The sequence below is a fragment of the Pseudochaenichthys georgianus genome, chromosome 6 (genome assembly GCF_902827115.2).
Source record: "Pseudochaenichthys georgianus chromosome 6, fPseGeo1.2, whole genome shotgun sequence".
In the NCBI taxonomy this organism is placed as follows: Eukaryota; Metazoa; Chordata; class Actinopteri; order Perciformes; family Channichthyidae; genus Pseudochaenichthys; species Pseudochaenichthys georgianus.
Genome location: NC_047508.1, coordinates 34,553,426 through 34,578,799, shown reverse-complemented (window position 1 = coordinate 34,578,799; position 25,374 = coordinate 34,553,426). Strand labels below are relative to the sequence as shown.

Genomic DNA, 25,374 nt, shown 5'->3' with positions numbered 1-25,374 from the left:
ATATATTTCCCTTCTGTGGGACGAATAAAGGTATTCTGATTATGTTAAATAGATACATCTAAAACTCTTAGCTCTGATTCTAAATTGGGAGAATAAAAGTTAATATTTTACGGTTATTTTAATATAGCTCTTTATGACTGGTGACATGGCCTATGAGGTGAAATGATGGGCTTCATGAGTGTGATTAATACCTTTATTAGATGTGATTTAATTATTTGGATTATCTTCATATCGGCAGCTCTGATAAAGAATATACACAGTGAGTGTTAGCAGTGAAGTGTGGTACCAAGTTGTAGCTCATGTCCATCTGGTCCATATAAGATCTGGCACTGCAATGTGTTCCATTGCTTAGTGCCAGGGCTGTGTCGAGAATGACTGACAGGTTTTGAGCTCGCAAAATCTGTTCTTAATTAAGATGCGTTCACACACACAGATCTATGTGACGGTCACCGAGTTGTTACCGAGGTCAATCAGAGATGTAGCGTCTGTTCCAGTGGGGGAGAGCCTTGAAGGTCAAAGGGCACGCAATTAAATCGATGCATTTGTCACATTTATGTTTCATGTTTCAGCCAACATGTTTTAGAGACGGCATAATCCCTAATACACCTTTAGATCCTGATTTCAAAAACGACAAATGATCCAGATTCGGTTGAGTTGTTTGGGTGCGCAGTGTCACTTTTGATGTCATGGAAAGGCCTGATCTGGGTCACATGAGGTCAGAGTGCTCTTTAAAGGTCCACTAGTCAAGAAAAGATCTTATCTCAGATTCATTTAGGTGGTCATGTGCGGACAACCAATCATGTGATTAGCACTAACCACCAAGTCAAGCCATAAAAATAACAAAAAAGTGGACTGATACAATCTACAGGAAACAAGCTTTTACCTTTTAATGCAGCACAAAGATGAATAATTGCCATTGTATTTTGCTCATGCACTGGTGTACGGATGGTGGCAATTATTTTCAAATTCTTAATGATTATGATGATGATAATGTCTAGATCAGTATTGTACATATTACACAGTCTGTTTGGGAGAACATAAAGCACATTCTGATCATTTATATTTAGTGGTAAGTATGACAAATAGTTTGCAAAAATGTATAACATTTTCATACTAAGTGACAAATTGTTTGTTTGGGCATTGGTGCAAATGGAGTTGGTACATAAAGTCTTAGTAAACCCATGAATATGAATCAGTGGCGTTTTTAATATTTAAAAACGATAAACATTAATTTTTAAAGTTCATAACGTTTGTATTGATCTAAATATGCCTGGATATATGTAAAGGTTCATATAGGTAAGGGTCGCCTGAAGGTAAAGGCAACAGGAATAGATTAACTCACTTAGTAGTTTTCAAGCACTTAAATTACGCAAACACTTCTCAAACTCTTCGTTGCCGCAGCAGGAGTTAAACTCAGGAGCATTTGTCCACTGTGCTCCAGGCTGGTCCTTCTCTCCAGGATCGGTGGGGGCTGCTTGTTTAAACCAATAGGCAGGGAGCAACGCTAATGTCATTTCACTGGGACTGCCGAGAGGAGCACCATAGCGCACCGTGCGCCGCTGTAATGACTGAGATGTGGTGACAGCGGGAGAAGTCAGACCCAGCTCTCTAGTCGCGCTCCTCTCCAATGCAGCCAGTATCTGGAGTTTAAGATTATAGCTTTGCAAAGCTCCGGGTTCATTTGCGGCACAGTGGTGCATCCTCTCTGGACTTTTCATCCCATGCCAATGAGACGCAGCGTGAATCGCTTTTCTCACTTCGGGAATATTGGTTCTGGATACTCGGTCTACTGCGACTGAACGCTTTGTTGGTGAGTGGAACGAGTTATTTAGTTTAGTTTTTTGGGTTCAGGTTGTTGGGCAACTTTTAATTGATTTATCTAGTTGCAGCAATCTATTTGTTTTTGTTATAACCAACGAAAATGCTTGAAAAGTTACAGTGGTACAAAAACGAAGACATTTCGACCTGTAATGGTTTTGTTTTCGTCAATATTCTAAAGTTTTAACAACCCAACTTCCATCAATTGAATCGATACCCTAAATAGGTCATATGCTGCTTGTTTCAACCCAACTCATCAAACTGGGTTTAATTTCCTTGTCTTCCAAAACTGCTTCTAAGCCACATTTCACTTTCTCTGCGTGTTACCTCATTTCTATCACGCTGAAAAAACTTGTGTCAGAGACATGGGGCTCGAAGTGTGGAGTCCCCCGGGCCTCCAGATGTATGGACTCAGCTGTCGCCTGTCACTTTGGTGACAACTGGACGCCACTTGGTGACCGCTGCCTGTCCGCCACTGCAGGTCTCCATAGCTGGCAGGAGTGCTGTTGAGTGGGGGGGAATGTGGTCACACACCCCGGCCACATACAGTATGAGAAGTCAGTCTCACTTTCTTCAATTCCAACCATGATGGACAAGCGAGTAAACGGTTAGACCACAGAAAATACTCTTTCTTACAAATCATTCAATCCAAGTTTAGTCCCGAAATGTTTGATTGTAGTAAGTGAATACATATTGCTATTTGTTTATAAAAATGAACTTTTAGAAAGAACATTCTAGGGTCAGGTTTCATGCCTCTCATATGTGATATGCACTCTTTGTTGTTTCAAGATAAAAATCAAATAAAAAAACGGAACTATTCTTACAGTCTAAGCCTGAGCATTAATGACTTAATAGTGTGGACATTTGTGCATAGCATTCAGCTCTTAAAATACAAATAACGCTGCTTAAGTAAATGCATCCCTCCTTCTTGACCTCGCACAGAGCTAAACATGTCATAAAATGTTGCCTTTGGAGAACAATGAAACACCCTGAAGTTTTAAACATTTCCATTCTTAGCTGTGTTCGAAAGTGCCAAACTTAAAAAGCACAAGAGAGCAGTTAATGTTATATTCAACCAAGGCTGTCTAAAATTATATTTTGCTCTCGTTGGTACACAGTAAACATCACCGTAAGCCAAGACTGTGAATGCCCTCCTGGGGGCTGCCAGAATGACAGACCCACCAACAGAGTGCAGAGTCAGACTGGTCACTATGGCCACAGCTGACAAAAACAGAGCGCTGCTGATCCCAGGAAGGTTCACCTTGAAACCTGACAGCTAGGTGAGAGGACAGACTTAGAAGATGCCATAGATACCTTGGATACATTGTGGAAATGTTTTGAGGTATTGCAGTACAACACAAGTGAAAATGTGTTTAAATAAATTGAATTATACCTCGGAGCACTTTGACAGTACAAAGGAAGAACTGCAGGTTCTGTACAATGTCAGGGGTTGTACTTCCAAGTGTGACTCGCCAGGTTAAAATGTTGCTGTAATTTCACTGGAATGTGTTTTGAAGCACTTTACAACATCTGTAACCTTCCTATCACAAATATATCAATGCTTCTTGGCCAGTAAGGGAGAAGGGTAAATAAATAAAGGCTCAGAGGGATTTAGAGGGTTATTGACACAGATACAGGGAGGGCTGAGCTGAGAACCAAGGAAGTGGTGACACCTAGTGGCTAGAATATAGGTTGACGCCTTTACTGCCTTGAAGACACAGAAACACATCAGTAGCTTTTGCTTTTCAATCTTAACTACTTTCACATTTGTATCTCAATAAATGTAAATAAAATAGCTTAGGTCAACACAAGCTTTTATTCAAACTCTGTCAGTGTAAGTACTGACATATACAAATCTGCATGTGAGACTCAGCGCCTTATGCAGGAATACAAGTTCTGTGTTGTGTCATACAAATGTTTTCCATGCAAATGTTGTTAGATGAATTAAAATCTGCAACATCTGCTGAAATCATGATTCACAGCTGCACTTATTAAAGGATAACATGATATAGTAGGCCATGTGATAGTGGGATCTTGGCTAAGGTTGTACTCTTAATGACCTATAGGTGGGAAATCTATGAGGAGGATATTAAGTTATTGTAGAATAATGATAAGCCACAAAAAGTGGTGTTTGTGGAGCAGCTTCACGACTCAGTGCTTGGTCATGTGTTATTTTCAAAGCCTCAAAAGGATTTAAAGGTGCAATTTAAGGAACAAAAGACTTAAGATAGATTAAAAAGATAAAATAGCATGCTAAATATTGAATGTTCCTGGACACAGCAGAACAAAACAGCTCGGATCCTTGTCTGCATACTTGGTGTTTAAAAAGTGCCCGCTCAATAAAGGGAAATATGTTGAGGATTAATACGAAAGTGCATAATGACAGGAGAATGTAGTACTCTGCCTCTTTTATATTAGCATCTCATAATGCATATTTAATCTAGAGACGCAAACATTAGCCCCCTTGTGTGTCATAGGATTAGTGCAAGAATGATGCAGGTGTAAACAAATCGCAGACATGAAGCCAGTCTCAGACATTAACAGCGGGGCATGTCTTTGTGTGCGAGTGTGTGTTTGTCTGAGAGAAGAAGATGGACAGAGACAAAGTGACCACCTCTATGTGTGTATGACCAACACACGCATATACTCTCCGACACCTACACACAGACACGCAGCTGAGTGTGAATGAGCAGAATGTACATCCCAATGCCCGTATGTATACGTTCCCCACTGTTGATTTAAAAGCCTGGTACCATCCAAATGTACACAGAGGCCTGTTTGTGCAAAGTTAGAATGAATCACCCTTGCGTCCGTGTAAATCGCCTGCAAGCCAAACACTCTGGCAGCCTTTTATCCCCAGACGTGGTCCAGCTCACCGCAGCAGAGCTAAAAGCAGAGCGGGACAGGGCCGTGTGTTGTGAGGAGCTGTCAGAGGAGGCCAGTCTTTCATGGCTCTGCACGGGGAGATGTGGCACGGAGTCGGGTCGCCATAGACAAACTCCAGAGAGCAGAGCACATTGACTGTAAACTGTTTGTGGTAGGTTGGCAGGAGGCTGGATGAAATATGTCTTGTTTAAACGCCGGTGGTCCCTGAATCTGTGGTCATCAGGCCCAGCTGAATGGACGATGGCCTGGATGGTCAAGTCTAGGGCACTGTGGTTGTAGAGATCAGGATAACTAACCAGTGTGCACGCCGCTGTCTGCGCCATGCCATAAAATCCCCCATCCTGTAACCTTCTAACGGCATAATGGATGAGAGTCATCGCCTGTAGCAGTGGCACACATTGCATCCACATGCTAAGCATTATTCTAAAGTGATTAAAGGTATAGTGATTTAGCGCTTCCAGGCTGTTTATTAGGAGCTGCAGGATGATGTTAGAGGGAAACGGGTTTGGCTCCAGCAGATCTCTGGTAACCACGCGGCATAATTGCGGGACTAACCGTCAGACCACCACGATGATAAAAGTCATTCTTGACACACATGTTTCATTATCACCGCCGTGTTTAGGCATGGTGCTCAGCTCTGCATAATAGCCACAGTGCAGCGCTACAAAAGTGCTTATTATCGACATTGTCTGTCTTTGATAAATGGGAATAACAGACGCAGAGAGGCCGAATGTCAGTTGGAGTTTTTGGAAAGTTCCTATGACCCAGCCCGACACAGACATGCGGGAGGGCATGTGTCCTGCACATCGATAGGGATCCATCCAAGCAATCACAGCATCAAGGGCTGGGAGCAAAAGAAAACATATTACCCTGAGATAGTCATTAAAAAGCCCAGCTCATTTCCCCGGCACACAACAGGGGATTCAGTTAAAGCTTTCCGGACCCACGGCTGGACATATGCAAAACACAAACCCCCCTCCCCTTCCTGTGGTTCTTGTTCCTCCTTCCCTGTTGGCATTGTCACAGGGGTGAGGTCAGTGAGCGTGGATGATATGGAAAAGCTCAACAGGGTTTAAAAATGAACCCTGCGGGGTAAGGGATTTTTGGACTGACAACAAAGGTATTTCAGGAACGTTAGTTGCAGACAGTGGGGACAGTTTCTGGATGTCTGCCAGAGTATTCCTCGATGAACATTCCCTCATTAGAACTTTCATCCAGTCATATTTTACGATGCCATTAATTAGGTTTGGAAACAAATGCATATGAGACATATTCCCAAATTGCAGTGCTGGATTCAATCATAATAGCATTGAAATATATCCTCTATCATAAGAAGATTAAAAAGAACACAAAGAAATAAATCAATACCTTATCCCTTCGGGCCCTCGGGAGAAAAGATTGAAACTGCTGCTTCTTCTTTTCTTTCAATGGGGGGTCTTTTCCTGACAGCTAATTCAAAGTTAACTCCTCAACTGGAAGAAAAGCAAGTGCTCATATATCATCAGATATGTCCTACAGTATGCTTTGTATCCATAATTAGACTCCTTCTAATTTCATCTAAAGCATGAAATCAGTTAATCCTTAGAAGTGTTGCACATTGAAAGGGTTGGCTAATAAGAAAAGGTTCTGATGATAAGCTGGGTGGAAATGTATGACAACTGGCACGTGTCTTTCATTTAGGCTTATCAATTATCAACTATGAGTCCATTTACATTATGCAAACTTTAGTGCTCAGCGAAAGTCATTTCATACAAAGAAGGTAGGCCGTCTAATATGAAGATGCAGCATTCAAAATATGCGGATCTACTGTTTTTCATATCCGCAGTTGTAGTTACATTGCCTCAAGATCAGCTTATGTCAGCATTTCCGACTCAAGTAAAAATGAAGTGTAAAACATTCACTTTCAAACTGAGCAAGACCAGGAAAAAAGCATGTTTTCAAATAATTCAGGAAGTCTACCAGCTCCATTAGTTTTCTGTTCATTATTATTTAGAAAACATTGTATTGAACGATGTCATTTCTTGCAATATTTTAGCAAAATGTTAACTCCAGGTACCGTCTCTCCCACCTCCACTCTCTCAAATTAACTGCAAGTTATAAAGGCTATAGGTTTACTATGTCAGGCGTTATAATTAGCAGTGCTACTTTCAAATGTAACTCATCTCTTCACACAGAGGGAATGTATTAGCAGTTGGAAACACATCACAGTTAAGGTCGATGTTGTGGGAAGACATGCAGATGGGTCAATATTGATAAAGGCTAACTGAGGACATGTCTTGCAGAGCGGCAGCCTGAGGCCCACAATGGCCCCACTGAGCTGACACAGAGACAGTTCGCTTGGCCACAACAACCTGACAGCGGCTCCTAGTGAGAGGCCGGTTCAAAGAGCCCGGCTTTTGTTTGCTATGCTCGCACTGTCTTCCTGTTAGGGGCTGGGCTCCCAAAGAAAACAAGAGCAGTGGCTCACCAGATGTGTGCATCAGTGTGTGTGTTTGGTGTGTGTGCATGTCTTATCCAAACACACACACTTGACCATTCAGGGAGAATGTTTTATGATGTTTGACAGGAATAAAAACTTAAAGAGAAAAGGCATCTCAGATTTTATGGAAAGGGTTGTTATTTTTAAAAACACACGCAGCGGGTATGCCCACTCTGTCACATGTTCCTTTGTGCTGGCCCAAGATGTTGAAAATGGATTGGTGTCATTAGTGACCTCAGTATTAGCAGCTCCAGAAATAACACACTGATGCTGACAGAAACAGTATTACATGTGAGGTTCTTGAATAAGCCCTGCTCTGGAGGACGGGGGTCCCTAATTGGGGGTTGATAAGGCAGCCAGTTGTGTGCATGTTTTCCATTGCACACATACTGTATACTGTGACAACAGACATGCATGTACACACACACACACACACACACACACACACACACACACACACACACACACACACACACACACACACACACACACACACACACACACACACACGCACACACACACACACACACACACACACACACACATAGATCCCAGGCACGAATGACCCCATGTCTGGCTATCTGCTAAACTGACTAAGGCCTCCCCAGGGCTTCAGATTGGATCTCACTACAGTACCTAACATGCACACTCAGCTCCACCCTTAGGCCATATTCACCAGGCAAGCATATGCTTTAGTGCTAATATAAGGGGACAGATTCACAAAAAGTACTGTTTATATGTATTACTGTCAGTATGAGTGACAGAGTGCTTCACACTGTAAAAAAAAAAGTAAATATACTTTAAGGTACTGTAGATAAGTTCATGTTTAAAGTGTTTTTTGAGGTACAATTTATTTCTTCTTATTCATCTTTTATTTCAGTTTCTGGACATTTGTTGTGCTTACAAAAAGCCCAAAAGAGATGAGAGGGGAGAAGTGTGGCAAATGACATGCAACAAAATGCAAGATGTCGTCAAAAATCTATTTGGGTTTTATAACAATCTAGTCCAACATAATTATTACTCAACTTGTTTCCAAAGCATGTGTTCATTCTGGTATCCCACCTTATTACCTGGAGAAAAAACATTCCTCACCAATTCCCAACTGTCAACAAATAGATATGTAAAAACCACAGAAAACATAGAGAAATGCAAATGTGACAAACAGATGCACAGATAATGAGATATAAGTAGTATGACCCATTTCTACCCTCATTAAGAAATATATATACTTAGGAAACACATAAAACCAGCATTAAAGAGACTTCAAAGTCAATCAAGACTAATCCTCCAGTCAGACATCTCCTAGTGAGAGAGTAGGTCTACAATTTATTTATATATTTGAATGTGAATCGCGTGAGGAGGTGAAAGGGTCAACAACATCAGAGCAACAGGGAGCCTTACAGAGGAGATCATCGGCCTCTCCTCTGCTGTTTTTACTACCACCTTAATGACTTAAATTGTGTCCAATTAAGCAGAGCTGGAAAGAAGCATCCCCGCTCTCAGGGCTCAGTGTTCCCTCTATGCTGCGGCACTGGAGCATGTGTTTAATTAGAAGAGTCTAAAAAGACTGTAACGGAGTGTTTCTCCAGGAATGCTAATCATTAGTGGGATCCTGACTGAGCAGCTCTTAACTGTTTCAGAGTATTGTTGGATTCCATGGTTTGCCTTTTGAAGCCGCGCGGCTCAGGAAAATGCTTCCACGTGTGGGAATTGTCAACTTTCTCTTGCTTTAAAATAAAAAAAACTGCATCCCCTACTTCAACGACTTGCTCATAGCACTCCAGCCCTGTTTTGTTACGGCGGTCTTATTCATGTGTCCATTTGAGCCCAGGGCTGGAAACGCACAGGAAATAGTTTTCTTGCCATATGAAGGATATACCGTTGAACTTCGAGGGGATAGGTGAAGAGAAAAGCCCAGATGTGTGAGGTGTGAGGTTTAAGTGGTGTGTGAGTGAGACTTTCTGAAAGTGTGAGGTCATGAGCAAAAAATGTAGTCCTGAGTCTTGAAGGCCGCAAGTGTTGAAACTGGACATTGACGGGGTGAATGATCAAACATCTGGCATGGAAATGAAGGGATGGAAAACCTGACAGCTTCCTTTGGAATACACAGTTTACAGTTTCATTGAAGAGATTAAAAAGGGTGAACATGAAGACCTGTTAGTTGAACTCACAGGGTTCAGGTGATAGTTTTGTAATTGTATGTCCATATTCTCAGTGTGTCCATGGGGACCACACATGGCAGGCTTTCCCCTTTGCTGATCCAGTGCTTTGTCAGTGCAAGTGAGTAGTGTAAGAGCAGCCCATTCATCCTCTGCGCGCTCTGTGTGGAGACAGCCACAGGCTTTTGTTGAGTTATAGTGTCCTCAAATAAAGGGGCTTCCTTCCTTTAACAGCTCCAGAAGCTCTGTCGCTCCACTTCCCATTGTTCCCAATGAGGTCCGGCTTTTACAACTAGGTGAGAGGGTGTCACATTGAGGGTGAAATATGAGCTGTCCTAATCGTACATCTCTGCAATGTTTGGAAAAGCAGTTAGACAGCGGTGTACTTTTGATAACAGTGTGCTGACACCAGGCTCTGTTCAGTAGAGATGTTTATGTCATGAATTGCAGCTTGAGAACTGGACATCCATGTTGCATTAAATAAAACATGACACACCAGGGTGACAGATAATTAAATAAAGCTTAATACATTTGTAGATAATTATATCTTTATTCATTGCTCTTTTACAATTAGGGGTAAACAAAAATCATTAACTTTTAAAGTATTATGTTGTTGGATTTAAACAATAGAACTACATACTTTAATTTATTCAAACAAATAACTAAACAAACAGCTCTGTCATGCACTCAAGTATTAAGTATATCTGACCTTTTTTAGTTGTGGTTTGGAAAGTAAAAAAATATTTGTACAGAGTTGAACATTTCAGAAGTCATTTAGTCCAATAAATCTTGCACCCTGTCTTTGTCTTTACTTTTAATATTCAGTGAGAAACACATCTTCGGTGAGGTCAAGTTTTAAGTGAGTAGATATTTGTCTTTCATTTCTGTTACAAACATCCCCTGTCAAAAACTAAGCTTAAATCTAAGCTCTGCCCTCAGCTGCCTCCAGTGTGTCAGAGTGAAACAGTAAAAGGGGTTATGTGAGGGTTATAGGGCTAACAAGCCCACTGTCTGACCTGAGTTTGTCAGCGCCAATCTAGCTAAGTCAATATCAATGCGCTGACTGCTCCACCAGTTGACCTTTTCCTCCCTCTTTCAAGGCGTAAAAAGGATTGTTGTTACAGTAGAGTGATAGGCTTTTATTGGCCTTTATAACTGTGGCTTTTGTTAGGCCTGTGTCCTGCTAATACCCGTTGGCAAGTCATTTAAACCTTGAGAATGCCTACTTTTTATAAGGTAGCTCACACACCAGTGAGAGCTGTTCTCAACAATGGTCATCAGTGACGGTGAGTTAGAGACTGACCTTCCCTTTGCCCTCTTTAGTACCCCAATTTATGGCAGTTCTTGCGACTCAAATTAGTCTCGTCTAGAGAGGTTTCTTTAGACTTTAATTCATGTTTGTGTCCATTTGTACATAGGGTTTCACATAGATGTTTCTGTGAGATACAGCGATGAGCTTTTACTGAATGCTTTGTTTTATGGGTCCACTTTTCAAGGACGTGTTTGGACCAGAGAAGAATGCAGCTTTATCGTTGGCCGTTGGTTCTGATGATGATCATCTCTGTCCTGTCATTGTCAGGGCATGCTGGTCACGGACTACCTCGCCGCTAGCAGAGGGCGTTATCTTTTCTTTTTACAGCGGTGAGAAGGTGTAGACCAGGTGTTATGTGCCGTTCAGGTCGTTGTGGCTATGACAGGGCAATGGGTTGTAAAGCCCCGGGGCCATAGATTTATGGGTCATCTGGTGCTCTCTAAGGTCAAAGTTCAGGGATGCATGACTTGTCCAACTTTATATTATTCAACCATCTGAGGCAAACCTTGAACTGTGCATTCAGCTACCTCTAACTATAGAGTTGTGTGATATGTTATTCCGTTCAGGAGACTAAATATAATCCACAGATGCCTTTAAATAGTGGTCCTCACCCTAGTTCATTGTCAAAGACCACTGATTCTCTTTTGCTATTTCAGTGTGAGTTGTCGCTATATTTTAACTTCAAATATGTCAACTTTGTTTCTTTGAACTTCTTTGACTATTTTTTTAAATATGCAACTTTGAAATGAGAAGAGACTGGAACAATTTCCTATACGTTCAAATGAGGGAGAGTCATTGAATTCAAAGGAGAATCACAAACCCAGCCTGTTTACTCATACTGGCGTTTCTGAAAAGGCTCTGCTCCAGATTATTTTACCATTTTAGCTTTGCATTTCATGAAAGCCCCCTCCGAAGGCAGGATGCTGTGTTGTCCCTCCCCTCTAAGAATTGCTAATGGGGAGTCATTTGGACCAGCACAATGGCCTTAGTTTTGCTGTGAAAGAGTGCCTCTCCTCCCTGGCCTTGGCTGCTACAATGGCTTTGTGCAGACACACCTATGGTACATGAACTATGCAGACGCTACATGTAAGTCCATGAGCTCCAGAATGGCAATCATCAATCTATTCTGTCGTGTTTTTCTAGTTTTGATTTTAAAAAAAAATGTACTGCCTCATTTGCTAAAAAGGAACAGCCTGTTAAAACTGCATTTATGTTATTTAAATAAGTGAAATGACACCATTAACCACATAGGCTGTGACATGTTAGCACGTAAAGGTGTGAATGTGAGGTGTGTGGGCAAACAGAGTCAGAAGCTGTCAGTCATCACAGAAGAGGTAAATCAGGAATGATTGGCAATGCTTTGGCCCTTCTTTGTGAGCTGGTATTTGTATTGTACGATACAAATGTTCTGTTATCCATCATATCAGCCTGCATATTATGCAGTGATCAGATTTGAGGAGACTCGGGACACATTTTCTAATTATTGTCAGGAAATTGCGCATTTATCAAATCCTAACGTTAACCTACATTTTTCAAACAATTTCTCTGCTTGAACTTAGTGAACCCTGTTTATCAGCCCTACTTCAACACCCCCCAGTGACAATGTTTCACGCATGTGTTGGAGTTAACCAAATTACATCCTGACGTCAGCTCCACAAAATTAAACAGCTTCTAAAATGTTAATAAAGAAACCACTTCTAGCTGTTTAATAGATCCCTCGCTTCCTATTAAAATGTTCTATTGCTTTGTTTTACGGTCTTAAAGTAGGCTATGTTAACCCTTGTGTTGAAAAGGATGGCAGAACTTTTCCTCTTGGAAACGATTTCTGTCAACTATAAAATGTCCTTTTGGAGAAAAGTAACACTTGGACATTGTTGCAACCAAACAACCACAAAAGGTGCAACTCTCCAAAGTTTGACCTGAACTGGTCACTTTTGTTTTCTGAGGCAACAGGAAGAGAATCACGTTCGGAAATTCCTGCAGAGTTGAAGGAGAGGCAGAGGTCAACTGCGTCCCGGGGAGTTTCACTGAGCAGGCGGATATGTACATTTGGGTTTTATCGACCATGTTTTTAAGTTTAGTTAAGCTCCTATACCAGTGCACGGTTAAGGCAAACGGAAAACATGGCCAATAGTATCATGTGTTAATCTCTTTTGATGTTTAGTCTAAGGTTTATTTCAAAAGACTATATATTCTGGATTAGTTAAAAGATCACATGTTTGCAGTCAGAAACACATATTCAGTAACATTTAATAGAACATAAAGAAATGGAGCATATCATCACATTAGAGAATTTAAGTACATATTTGTAAGTGATCAAATTGATAAATCGTTTTTTCAATTGCTGTAGATTTATTTTTGGTCAATGGACATTTGAACCCTCACTTAAACAGATAATATCAGATTAGATCTTTTCCTGTGAATCATATATTAAAGGCCTGATAGCTTGACTCATATACACTCACATTTTTGAATAAGGGTTATGTGAGGCTAAACCAGGATGTTGTAAGAGCACTTATTCATAGTGGGATAAATAAAGCACATTTTGTTCACTCAATCCAACAATCACTCTGTAATCATAAAACTGAAGTTAGAAAACAGTCCTCTGTAACTTTGTGACATGTTATCGCGCAAGAGATGAGAGACAAACCACCGGATAAACCAAAGCCTGACTCTAATGCTCACCACCTTCCCCACATCTTTGAGCTGTCGATAGGGAAGGAGACGGAAGAATGTCATGTGCAAGCTGTTGTGGAGATGGGGCGGTCAGTGTGGTAAAAGGAGCTCTGCCATCACTGATGTGCTACTTAAAAGTGCAGTTCCTGTGAGCTGGAGCTCTACCGGTGGTTCTCATTTGGAAGCATATGTTTGAAGTACGAGGGGAGGGTCAGCGGAGGAGAGACGCCTCGCTCGCTCATTCCCTGCAGTGACTGGCTGTTCTGAGGGTTAAGGGGCCGGGCTGCGGAGGGCTGGATTGGGAGAGGGAGGAGGAGGAGGAGGTGGGGGAGAGAGACAAGGGAGGGATGACCATCTGGTTGAGCTCCTCCATGTACATGCACACACCCCTCTCAGACACTCTCTCCCACGCACCAGACAGACATCTCTCTGACTTTATAGAGTCCTGGCTTTGATATGGGCTGTTACTGTGCTGACAGCTCTGATAGGAAAGGCTGACTGCTTCTGTCCTGGAATTAGAGTGCTGAGGATCTTGCATATAGATATGGAGCCCAGAGGCTGAAGAAGAATCTAGGACTGGATATAGTGGTGATAATATCCTTCTTCTTCACTCAGGAGAGTTGACCTACGCTGAGGTAAGACATGCAGGGAAATGACTGAAGAAGTAATCTGTTTTTTATGTTTTTAGAAGGAAGAACAAAATTAGAGAGTATTGCAACTTACCTCATCATGAAATGTCTTTAGGTAGTAGAATCAGGCATTATTCCCACTCTCATGTAGATCTGTAAAGTAAAGACATATACAGTACATCCAAATCTCTTGGATTATTTAGCTTAATGGCAAGGTGGTTCAATAATGAATCTGTCTTTTGCATGAGTCACAAGACATACAGCACATTGCATGTACAGATGGAGATTTTTGCAACTTTGCAAAGTGCCTTCTGAGGGACTTATTAAGGTGTTGTGATGGGTACCAAAGTTCAAAGAGTTGTTTCAGGTCCGTTTTACTGCAACTCCACTTACTGGGGTTTAAATGTATTTGACGTCAGCTATGTGACAGCAGCACGTGTGTTGAGTCTTGAGGTCAGCATGGCCAGCGCATGCAGGTGGTCTCCATAGTGTGGATCTCTGTGGGGATGTCACTCCCATCCATTTGGTCTTGGAAAAACACTCCCACGGCCATGAGAGGAGGCCTCAATAAGACGACCAAACTCCGGCCATGTAGCGCCTCAACACTGCATACACTGAGCTCCTCGCTGGGTCTCATGTCAGCTCAGAGTTCCCAGCTTTTTTTGCCTTTGCATTTTCAGACTGATTGGATACAAATCTACTGCAGACAGAAACGCCCAAAATGAATATCCTCAGTTTTGATGTTCTTGATTTTGAGTGAATGCCTAAATTCTGATTTCCTTAGCTTTGAGGTTCTCTAAAAGATCGATTGTCTAACTAATGTGATTTGGCCTGCAGTTCCAGTTTGACAATGTTAGTTTTGTAAGGTCCCTTTTTTTCACAAGGGATACAACATATTAAGTGCCAACAATTGAAAGGCTGTTATTTCAATATATTTTTGTATACAGGGATAGTAGGGAGCAATAGCATGCTGCAAGTTAAGACATATCTCTTCTGACATAAAAACAGATTTGTCTGAGTAAGTAGGGACTTCGAACAGAACATCTTGTTTTTCTCTTCAAGTAGAGCCTGTCCTGCATGGCTGAGCTGGCATGAGCCAAGTTAATGTTGGGCCTGTCCAAACTGACAGAGCACTGTGCTGGTAGTGTGCATGTCCATCATTCACTTCCTTGAGGAACATAGACAGTAATTCAGACCAGAAGCTGCTTATTTTCCCTCTGCACTCTCCCAAGAGTTGTTAGTCCAATGCTCCAGTGTCTGGAGTTTGGGGGGAGTGTTGTTGAGTCTTTATTAATGTCAGTGACAATATATGTATCGGTCAGTCACAGCATGAGGTTCCTGAGAGGTGTGTATTCCAGAAAGGGATTAAATAACTTTAGCTGTAGTTAATGCAAAGTCTTTGTAACCTTTAAGGTTGCATACAAATCTGTGGTTATTTCTGTTCCTTAATGAATCAAATGTGCACCCGCTTGTTCATTGAGCTCCTCCTAACCCTAACCCTAAATAGAGCGTGTTGGGATATAAGACTATCGGAGTCATTGTGCAATTTTTTCAAGAACACAGACGACTTCATTCATTCTAAATATCTTGTGGGATGTTTTAAAATGTTCATTCACTGAAAACCATTCATTCGTGTGTTCCGACTTTTACCAGCCCTGACTTACATTTCACTTCTTTTGTGGAACAAGATACATTAACATTTTCACACATGTCGGTCACCCCATTTTAGCCTCTGTCTGATGGCACCCCCACTACCCTCTGGCCCTCCGTGGGCAGATCAGTCAGATATGCAGGCCTGCCGCTCCCAAAGCCTTGTTAACAAGCACCTTTACAAAAGAGTGAGGGGCTGTTAAACATTCAGGACTGCAGGGGTCTGGCTAGTGTGGGAGGAAGGCAGGGCAGGGGGAGTGAAGCAGTGAGTAGGGGGAGATAAAAAAAACTAAGCTCTAAAACTATAGGTCCCTTGTTGGGAGAAAAACTTAAAAAGCCAGCACAAATGATGAGTCAGTGAGTTGGCGGGTCAGTTTGAGCATGGCTAGGTTTTATGGCTCAGTGCTTCTGTCATTCAAAAAGTTAAAGAAGTGTTTTTCTGGGCTACGTATGTAGGAAATGAACTGCATGACATCTATAGGAAAAATTAGCATGCAAGCAGAAGTGGTTGTATGAGAAAGGCGCTTTGCCTGACACCAGCTTGTGCACATCCTGTATTCGTCTTTGCTGCCCTGGCTTAAGTTCAATCCTGACATTCCTGTGAGTCAGGTTTGGCTGTGTGAGACATCATCGCGGAGACTTGGCCAACATGTGAAAGCAAACATCTTTCTAACCAATGTAGCGCATGAGTGAGTCTGTGCCTGATGAAATGTGAGGCTGTGGGTCTCTAGCCTCCTGACAGAACCTGCCTATAGTTAGTTATCTCCCACGTGAAACCCAAGCTGTTCTCAAACAAGGCCACATTTTTGCTGGTTATTTTGGTCTCATTTGCAAGTCAATAGATGCGAATAGAACAAGAGAGTGTCTTCTCTCTGTCCCCCCCCCCCCCACCCGTCTCATCTGGAGACAGGTTATCTTGGTTTTGAGGGCTTTAACTGTCATGAGGTAGGAGATAACACACCACATCTTGAGAAGGAACGAGACTTAAAGGGAGATAAACAGGCTCCTGATCGTACAGGCCTTTAGTGGATCGCTTCACAAAGACGCCATTGTTCAGGACATCAGAGGCGGTTAATGGGACGTGTCATAAGCCAATCCGCCTGACAAGACACTTTAGGGTGTAATGGAGGCACGAATTCCAAAGAAAGCACATGAATCCAATGACACCGCTATCCATCATGCTTAACTCTGATAGTCTTTTGGCAGGCTAGAGGAGGCATGCCAGTTGCTGGCCACAGGGCTGACTTGTCCTTGAGGAAGATGAGTCGATATGAATAGCCAGTAGTGGCCTTGCCTGGCATGCATTGTGTGTGGCAGTTAATCACCCACTGGAGGGTCTTGTGTGGCACTCTCTCAGGAAGAGTTGTCACTTAACAAGAAGCAGGGTATGAGAGTACAGCTGACTCTGACAGGGTGTTCATGTCCTTGTCCCTGTATATCTGTGTGTGAATCAACTTAGCCTAAAGTCAGGCTCCAGCATAAATGTGTGCATTCCCTCCTCACGTGTGCATAGAGGCTGCACACTCCGTGGCATATATATTATTCCAGGAGAGAGCGCAGATTTTCAGGCCCCTTTACCGTCACGCTGGTGTTCAAAGGCCACCACTCGAGTGTGTCTGGTTTTCTCAGCTGTCTCTCCGCGGCTCTCGGTGCCCTTGCGGCCATAGGGGGTAGAGGCTTTGGGGGGGGGTGGCGGGCTGCTGTGCGCTGGCTGGGCCCCCATTTGATCTCCGCCAGAGCCCTTGGCCTGTGAGAGATGACCACAACTGGACACCCATTCATCTTCTCCATGTCTGCTTGGTCCCGCAGAGCTTACGGCAGCACAGGAATTTAACTAGCCGAAACGAGAATGTATTTGCTTCAAATATTCCATTTGTCCCAATGAGTAAAAAAAAGCCTCTTATAAATTAAAGTCTAAATCATGAACACATGTTTCTGATTCAGTTGACTTAACAGTAAAACATATATTAATTTGTTTTCATTTCTTTTTTATTCAAATATGCTTTAGTTTCCATCTTTGTTACTACTGTAGTGCAGTCAATACATCCATTAGTGACTCTGGCCACCACACACATAGATCAACAGGGTGCCAGTCTTTCATCTTCTTGCTCTTTCTTTTTTGCTGTTGCATTGTCAACGTCCAACTGAGTATCCGTCGATCCCCATCCATTAACGTCCCCCTCTATTCATCTCTCTGCTACTTCACCTGTCTGGAATTGTTCTGTCCATCCAAAAGATGAAAGGACGATCAGACACTCGCTGCAGCAGGTTGGAAAACAAACAGTCCAAAGAAAAAAGGGCTTGTGGACATTCCCCATATGGTGGCCCTGTCTTAAGTCCAGGCCTGTGTTTATACAGACTTCAGGCTCAACTGATCAAGCCAGCATCAGATCTCATGTGGTGGCCTCTCTTGGTACAAAGTATGACCTAGCACTAACAGGCTGAATGATGAGTCATTCAGACCCAAGCTCCGCAGCCAGATAAGGTAAAACCTGAAGGTTTAACAGTGTCTGGTGTTGTTCTTGCTTTTGGGTTGGTGGCTAATTGAATTACAGCAAAGGAAAGGAATGTGAGGTCTTTGCAACATTGCCAAAAGCTTAGCCTATATATATAAGCGACGCTAAATTCACTGTGTATTTATGAATAGCTAACTGCTTGTTATTGTCACTATAATGAGATCAGACGTCACTGTAAAGGAAGCTTTGGGAATGTCCTAATGGTCTCTGTATCCTCAAAAGCCACATGAGGAGGACACATGTTTGACTGCCACCACAATAGCAGTGAAAGGGTATAGTTCTCTTTATGAGTGTCTTTATGAAGTAGACTCATCACCATAAGTGAACCAAGAAAAGCTTGCTCATTTACCATTATGGGATTTAAGGGGAGGTGTGGGCCTCATGAAAGAGACAGAAATGGTGTGATTCACCCGGTGGTTAACATTTAGAGGAATTATATTGGAATGAGAACTGGTTGAGATGAAGTGAGCATTATGTGGGTAATGGTTGATGTAATGGCTTGTTAACCAACAATTTGTTTTCTTGTCTTTTTCGATCCTCCCTCCTCTTTCCTCCTTCCACCCCATCCTTCCATATTTCGCTTTGTCTGTCTAGTAAAAAGAGGATCAGATGAGCCTGGCGAGTGCGTCAGTGTCGGCGGCTGGCTTTCAAGGCGGGGCACGCCAGCGAGATTTGATGATGGAGCACAAAGTCAGTAAGCTGACCTCCGGCTTCCAACGCAGCTCCACCTCCGACGATGACTCAGGCTGTGCGCTGGAGGAATACGCCTGGGTACCACCTGGACTTAGGCCTGAACAGGTGAGCAAAGGTTTACTACAAATGCACTATTTAATATCGCCATAATTAATCATTTTAAGCTTTGCCTGCTTAGTTTGGAATAGGCATTCTTGTGCTACAAAGAAAACATACAGCGCAATATTGTCCTCTTTTTATTCTGGTACCTTACCAAATCGAACAGTGCAAATTCTCCTGACGGAGAGTAAAAACAGCCTGACCTGATTTTAACTTCCTTCTAGCCCATTTTGCTGGCCCAGATAAATGCTATTGAGCACATCACCGGATAACAAACCAACTAGATGTCTGGATAATGGAAGTTAATGGCACAGACAATATGTTGTATAAAACGTTTCCTTGGTTCCTTTGTTTTTCGGCAGACATGTCAGGCTCTACCAGCCTCTTACAGGCAGGATGTGTCTACTTTTATTTACAAACTGCGGTATGTCTGCTTGTGATTATCAGAGATCTGTTAAAAGGAGGACTTGGTGGGTTCGAGCCGACTGCTGCTGGCAGGATCAGGAATCAAGGGGCCGTCTTTTAACAAGCCTTCTCCTCCACAAACACAGGCAGGGCTGTTAGTTGTGTCCGCAGGGCAGCCAGTGTGATGTGGCACTTTTCCCAAATCGGCTGCATTTTCCCCCTCTTCTCTCTTAATTTCTCTCTCTTTTCATTCTGTGCTTCTCTCCCTCCTCTTCATCCCGCTTGCCTTGTTAAACAACACACATGGAAGCAATGAGGGGGCGGTGGGCAAGGAAAGATGGGTTCGCAGCAACAGAGAACCTTGAATTCTAAACATGCAGAGCCTTATGTGTTAGTGGTTGAACTGTAATGCATTTACTGCAACCATTGTCCCGAATGGGTCAAGTGTTATTGGTCATTGATCAGGGAAGACACATTTGGCTTGAGTGATAGCTGACTGTTCCCCAGCCCCTAGGGAGCTGGATGAGGGGTAATAGCAGCATGAAATGTGCATAATGTATGGCAGTGTGCAAACGTCAGGCTGATTGTCAGGGTAAATTGCTGTTATCCCCTTCTAGACGGTCAAAGCTGCAGGAAGCCCCCCCAACACACAACACTGGCACATCCCACCTCTTTATCCAGCCGGCTGTAATAGCCCCTCCCTCATAAAAGTTTAGTTTTTGGTGGTCAGCCCCAAGGGTCAAAGTGCCACAGTGACAGGCTGCTTTGTCCTGTCCCTATAGAGACAAGCATATGACTGGGAAATATAACCTTTAAACTGATTTGACCTGTTGACCTGTTTTGACTTGTATAGTAAAGATTTATGAAGAAAATGAGTGAATCCTGTCATCAAAGAGTATCAGCGCTATGTGATGTACTTTTGAAATAAAGCTGGTTCTGGGGTTGGAAAAACGAATGCATGACAAAAAGTCAGTGTTCCATAGATATTACACAGAGCTGTCCCAGAATGTGTCTCATCACAAATGAATGTGTTGGTTCTCTGGTTCCTTTGGAAAGAGTTTGCTTTCATACATATGGGCTGTTCGGTCCAAGATCATGACAATAATATATGACTGCAATTACATGGATGAAGATTTGGTTTTATAAGAGCTACATTTCTCCAGGATAAAAAAATATCTCTTTAAGGCCAAATGAATGACCACACATTCTTGCAAATATATCATCTGTAATTGGTTTCATTTGTATTGAGTAAGGGTTAATTAAACTGTTAAATGCTTTTTCAGATTTTAAGATTTTCAGCAGCAACTAATACTTAGTATCTAGTCGCTCAGATGGTGTTTTATCTGCCTAATCTCCTTATTCCATGATTTTCTCCAGGTCCAGTTGTATTTCTCCTGTCTGCCTGAGGATAAGATCCCCTTTGTGAACAGTCCCGGAGAGAAGTTTAGAATCAAGCAGCTCCTCTACCAACTTCCACCACACGATAATGAGGTGAGAATATTTTTGTTTGCCTTTGCATAAATGAAAGAATCATAAAATTCACCCCAGCAGGTCCTCTCATTTACGCCGAGGCTGCAGAAAAGATTTATTTTAGTTTGAGTAGCTATATCTGCTGCTGCCCGTTAAACCCATGGCGTTAGCAGTCCCACTATCTCCATGCCATCCGACCCACGTGTGCCCTCGGCATTCCGGTTGACATCGCACAGGGGGATTTTTGTTCCTCAATCTTGTAGGCATGTAGTGTGGGCACAATGTGACTTTTGACTTCATGATTTTATGATGTTTGCCGGGAGGTTTTTACGAGGGTTGCTCAGCGGGGGAGAAGGACGCTGGTTGAAAGAGGCTTTATGTGATGCCACCACAGCAGTGGCACCACAGTTGAACCTGGCCGTCTCTCCCTTTGTTGCCCGTCCTCTTGATTTCACTCTAAACACAAGCCTTGTTTGTGTAAACGTCTGCTTTCCCTCTTGTTAAGGCTTAGGGAAACATCAGAAAGGCCTGTTGTAAAAATGATGTTCTCAATCAGGGACTGTGGGTGGAGATATGTAGGGGGTGTAGGAAGGGCAAGCTGGGGTCAAGAGTTGCCTTTGTTCAGCATGCTTGGTATGCACTCTGCCCTCTGTTATACTTACCTACGTTTATAACCTTTTATTAGTGGCCGACATTCTTGCAATTGGGTTTTCAAGGGATGTATAATGAAAAGGTAACTTGAACAACAGCAGGTTTTTTATCAGTATAAGGCCTTCAAAAGAGAGATGTCGAAGTAAATGATTGAGAAATGAGCTTTCATAACGTATTACTTTTTTCCCCAGGTGCGTTACTGCCAGTCCCTCAGTGAAGAGGAGAAGAAGGAGCTCCTTATGTTCAGTGTCCAGAGAAAAAAGGAAGCACTGGGAAGGGGCACAGTGAAACTGCTGCCTCGAAATGTTCTGAACAGCATTTGTGAACATGTACGTTCCCGGTCTTGAATTTATTATGAACTGTTATATGCCGTGTTTTGGGAGAGTGTGGAAAGCATGACGTTTGTTCTGAAGTCAATTATCTAGTCCATATTTTAAAACCCAATATAATTGTTTCAACTATATTTAGCGAATCTGAATCCAGTTTGTGCTAAAGCCCTAGAGGGAAAGCTGTAATAAAGACCTCATTGTCAGACATTCTATTAAAGAGTCCCTTAACAGAAACTGTTGATTTGAGAAGTCCCTTCCTCATGTGATGCAGGGATCAAAAAAAGAAAAGAAGTTAGCTGCTTGGGGACTGTCTTTAGGACAAATATTACCCACAAAAATGGGATACATAATCACCCCCTCAATATGATACTTTAGTTTCTGTCGGCTTGGCTCTGTGTAACATTGACATCTTATATGGGCTTGAAGCCAAAACCTTGTCCATGTAGTGGTATGATAGATGTAATCACCAATGCACGATTCAGATTATATGATCACAGAATATTTATTCCAGGATGTTATAATCAACCATGTGATCATATCTTCAAATTCCAGTGCGGTGAAAACATCAATGGTGGAGAAATGGCAGTGTTCTCCTCGAGGGCGGGTCCTGGGCTGTGCTGGCACCCGGCATGTTTTGCCTGCTCCACATGCAGCGAACTGCTGGTGGATTTGATCTACTTCTACCATGATGGAAAGATCCACTGTGGAAGGCATCATGCTGAGCTACTCAAACCACGCTGCTCAGCCTGTGAAGAGGTAAAACAACAAAACTGAAATACTGACAGGAAACAATTTAGTGAAAGAAAAATATTCTGAGTCTGAAATGTATGGCCTTTTAGAGTCAGTCTAATCCAACATATATATTACAGCCAGAAGGGCAAAGCTGGCGGTTTTGTTTTATCCAGGGTCCATCTATTTCCTCAGATTATCTTCGCTGATGAGTGCACAGAGGCAGAGGGGCGCCATTGGCACATGAAGCATTTTGCCTGCTTTGAATGTGAGACAATCCTGGGGGGCCAGCGCTACATCATGAAGGATGGCAGACCCTACTGTTGTGGCTGCTTTGAGTCACTCTACGCAGAGTACTGTGAGGCCTGTGGGGAACACATTGGTAATGATGATTTTCTAGAATTAAAATACCTGGCATGATTGTCTTGACTTTAGTCTTAAGACCTTAAGTAGCAATTCTAACCACCTCAATATTGTCTGTTTTCCAGGCGTTGATCATGCTCAGATGACCTATGATGGGCTCCACTGGCATGCCACTGAAAGCTGCTTCAGCTGTGCCCAGTGTAAGAGCTCTCTTTTGGGCTGCCCCTTTCTGCCACACCAGGGTCGGATTTACTGCTCCAAGGCCTGCAGTCTTGGGGAAGACGTGCATGCCTCTGACTCCTCAGACTCTGCCTTCCAGTCAGCACGCTCACGGGAATCTCGCCGCAGTGTGCGCATGGGCAAGAGCAGTCGCTCAGCCGACCAATGCCGACAGTCCCTCCTTTTCTCACCCTCTGTCAACTACAAGTTTCCTGGTATGAGTGAAAACGTGGAGGACACCTTGACCAACAAGCTTGCCCAAGTGAACTTATCAGATGAGCATTTCTGGAGGGGACGTGGTGAGGAGACCGAGGCATCTGAGGACCAGGAGGAGGAGTGGGCTGAGCATGAAGACTACATGACTCAGCTGCTATTAAAGTTTGGGGAACATGGGGTCTTCCAGCAAGCAAATGAATCCAGACCTGCAGATTTCTGGATCACCCAAAAGGATGCCAAGTCCAAGCAGGAGTCATCGAAATCTGGCCATGTTGGCGGAGGAGAAAGGGGGAGCCTGGCCAGTAAGAAGTACCAGGCTGATATGTACTGGGCCCAGTCACAGGACGGGCTTGGGGACTCAGCCTATGGTAGTCATCCGGGTCCAGCAAGCAGCAGAAAGATCCAGGAGTTGGAGCTTGATCATGGGGCTGGAGCAGGCTTCCAGATAGAAGAGCCCGTATGGTATAATGACTCTTTGGAGTGCATCGCAGATGAGTTCAAGAAGACAGATCAGAGTGTCCGAGACTCTATGGACTCACTGGCACTCTCAAATATTACCGGTGAGTAGATATGACACAATGTATCAGATCATAGTAAATAATATTGTATTGGATGGCAGTGATTGTTATGTGCAAACCTTTACAAATGTGTCTCTCTCCTCTATAGGGGCCTCGGTTGATGGTGATAGGACAGATAGACCTTTGGTATTTTCCCTGCAAGGCTTCCATGACCTGGAGGAAGACGACTGTGAGAAAACAAGTAATATGGGAACCCTCAACTCCTCTATGCTACACAGAAGTGTAAATTCCCTAAAGAGCCTTGTATCCGAGCCGGAGGAGGAACATGTTCCAGAAGAGGTGACTCTCCCAGAAAGCAGGCCCAAACCTCATGTCCCTGCCCTAAGGAGGACTCGTTCACAATCTAGGCAGCAGCAAGTCAAGTTCTCTGATGACGTGGTGGACAATGGCCACTACTGCGATGTCCCAGTGCGCCAACCACCTATGAGTGAGCGAACTCGCCGGAGAGTGTACCACTTTGAGGAGCAGGGCCAGGAACTTCAGAGTGGTCGCCAACATCACCACAACAGGAGGCATCGCAGTCGCAAATCTCGCTCTGACAATGCTCTAAACCTTCTGCCAAAGGAGAAGGCCAAAATTTGCCACAAATTCGACCATAGGGGGAATGCCCTCGGCCCAAAGGCGCACCAAGCCTTCCAAGGCCACCAAAATCCTGCTGCCATGTCAGACTATGGGCTACAGGGCCAAGCCATGGGGAGGTTATTGGAGCTGTATGGGGATGATGATGACTGGTGTTCCACATGCTCTTCTTCCTCATCTGATTCTGAGGAAGAAGGATTTTTCCTGGGTCAGCCCATCCCTCAGCCCAGGCCCCATAGACATTACTACACTGAGGACTTGCCTAGTCCTGTGGCAGGCATGTCTTCTCCTTCTTACGGCTTACGGACCAAGTCCAAAAAGAAGAAAGGGCATAAGGGGAAAAACTGTATCATTTCTTAGACTTGCTTTACTCTCTTATCCTTATCTTTGGGTAATGCTCTGCTACTCACCTCTGCCTCTCAACAGTCTGCTTGCTCCTAAACGCTTCACAGCACTACATCTACCAATATGTTTGTGTACGACAAGTCATCATAAGTGTACGCATGTCATTGCAAACATTGCCAGTAACAAAGTATTTTTGAGCAATACATATTTATAAACCACCATCCAAACTGTCTTTATTTAACAGTGAAGATATTGATGTATATATTGTAGAATTAAAAGACATTATGGCTATTTTTATACCCTTGATTTCATGACATGATCTGTACCAAAATGGTATTATTAACATTAGCAGTTGGTACAGAGCCATATTTCCACAAGGGTGTCAGAAATGGACCAGTTGACTCTGACCCTAGCTCTTCAAATGTATTTTCTTCCAGGCATGTGCAGCGCTAACATAAGAGGAACACTGTGTGTATTAAAAGGCCTGGTTGAGTGGTGTATTTATGGGTCACTGTATTGTAAGCAAATTGTTGTAATCTGTATAAATGTACAAACTGGAATATAAGGCTAAGA

The 25,374-nt window shown here is 43.1% G+C and overlaps 1 protein-coding gene across 2 annotated transcripts; it reads left to right on the top strand.

Moving 5' to 3' along the window:
• Positions 1 to 1,524: 1,524 nt before the first annotated feature.
• prickle1a (prickle homolog 1a) lies at positions 1,525 to 25,374 on the top strand. 2 transcript variants are annotated; one of them, XM_034084304.1, is made up of 8 exons: positions 1,525 to 1,810; positions 18,720 to 18,923; positions 20,700 to 20,813; positions 21,635 to 21,772; positions 22,325 to 22,528; positions 22,697 to 22,883; positions 22,990 to 23,859; positions 23,966 to 25,374. In XM_034084304.1, the coding sequence occupies exons 2-8, from the start codon at positions 18,735 to 18,737 to the stop codon at positions 24,814 to 24,816; spliced, it is 2,553 nt and encodes an 850-aa protein (XP_033940195.1). In that variant the 5' UTR covers positions 1,525 to 1,810; positions 18,720 to 18,734; the 3' UTR covers positions 24,817 to 25,374. The 2 variants fall into 2 exon arrangements, with proteins under 2 accessions (XP_033940195.1, XP_033940196.1); XM_034084305.1 differs by lacking the exon at positions 1,525 to 1,810 and adding an exon at positions 13,736 to 13,965.

Excerpts from the sequence above, each read along its gene's own strand:
- prickle1a (XM_034084304.1), top strand. The coding sequence starts at position 18,735 with ATGAGCCTGGCGAGTGCGTCAGTGTCGGCGGCTGGCTTTCAAGGCGGG. Across the intron at positions 22,884-22,989 it reads GGCCTGTGGGGAACACATTG|GCGTTGATCATGCTCAGATG; the intron begins GTAATGATGATT and ends TCTGTTTTCCAG. Across the intron at positions 23,860-23,965 it reads GGCACTCTCAAATATTACCG|GGGCCTCGGTTGATGGTGAT; the intron begins GTGAGTAGATAT and ends TCTCCTCTATAG.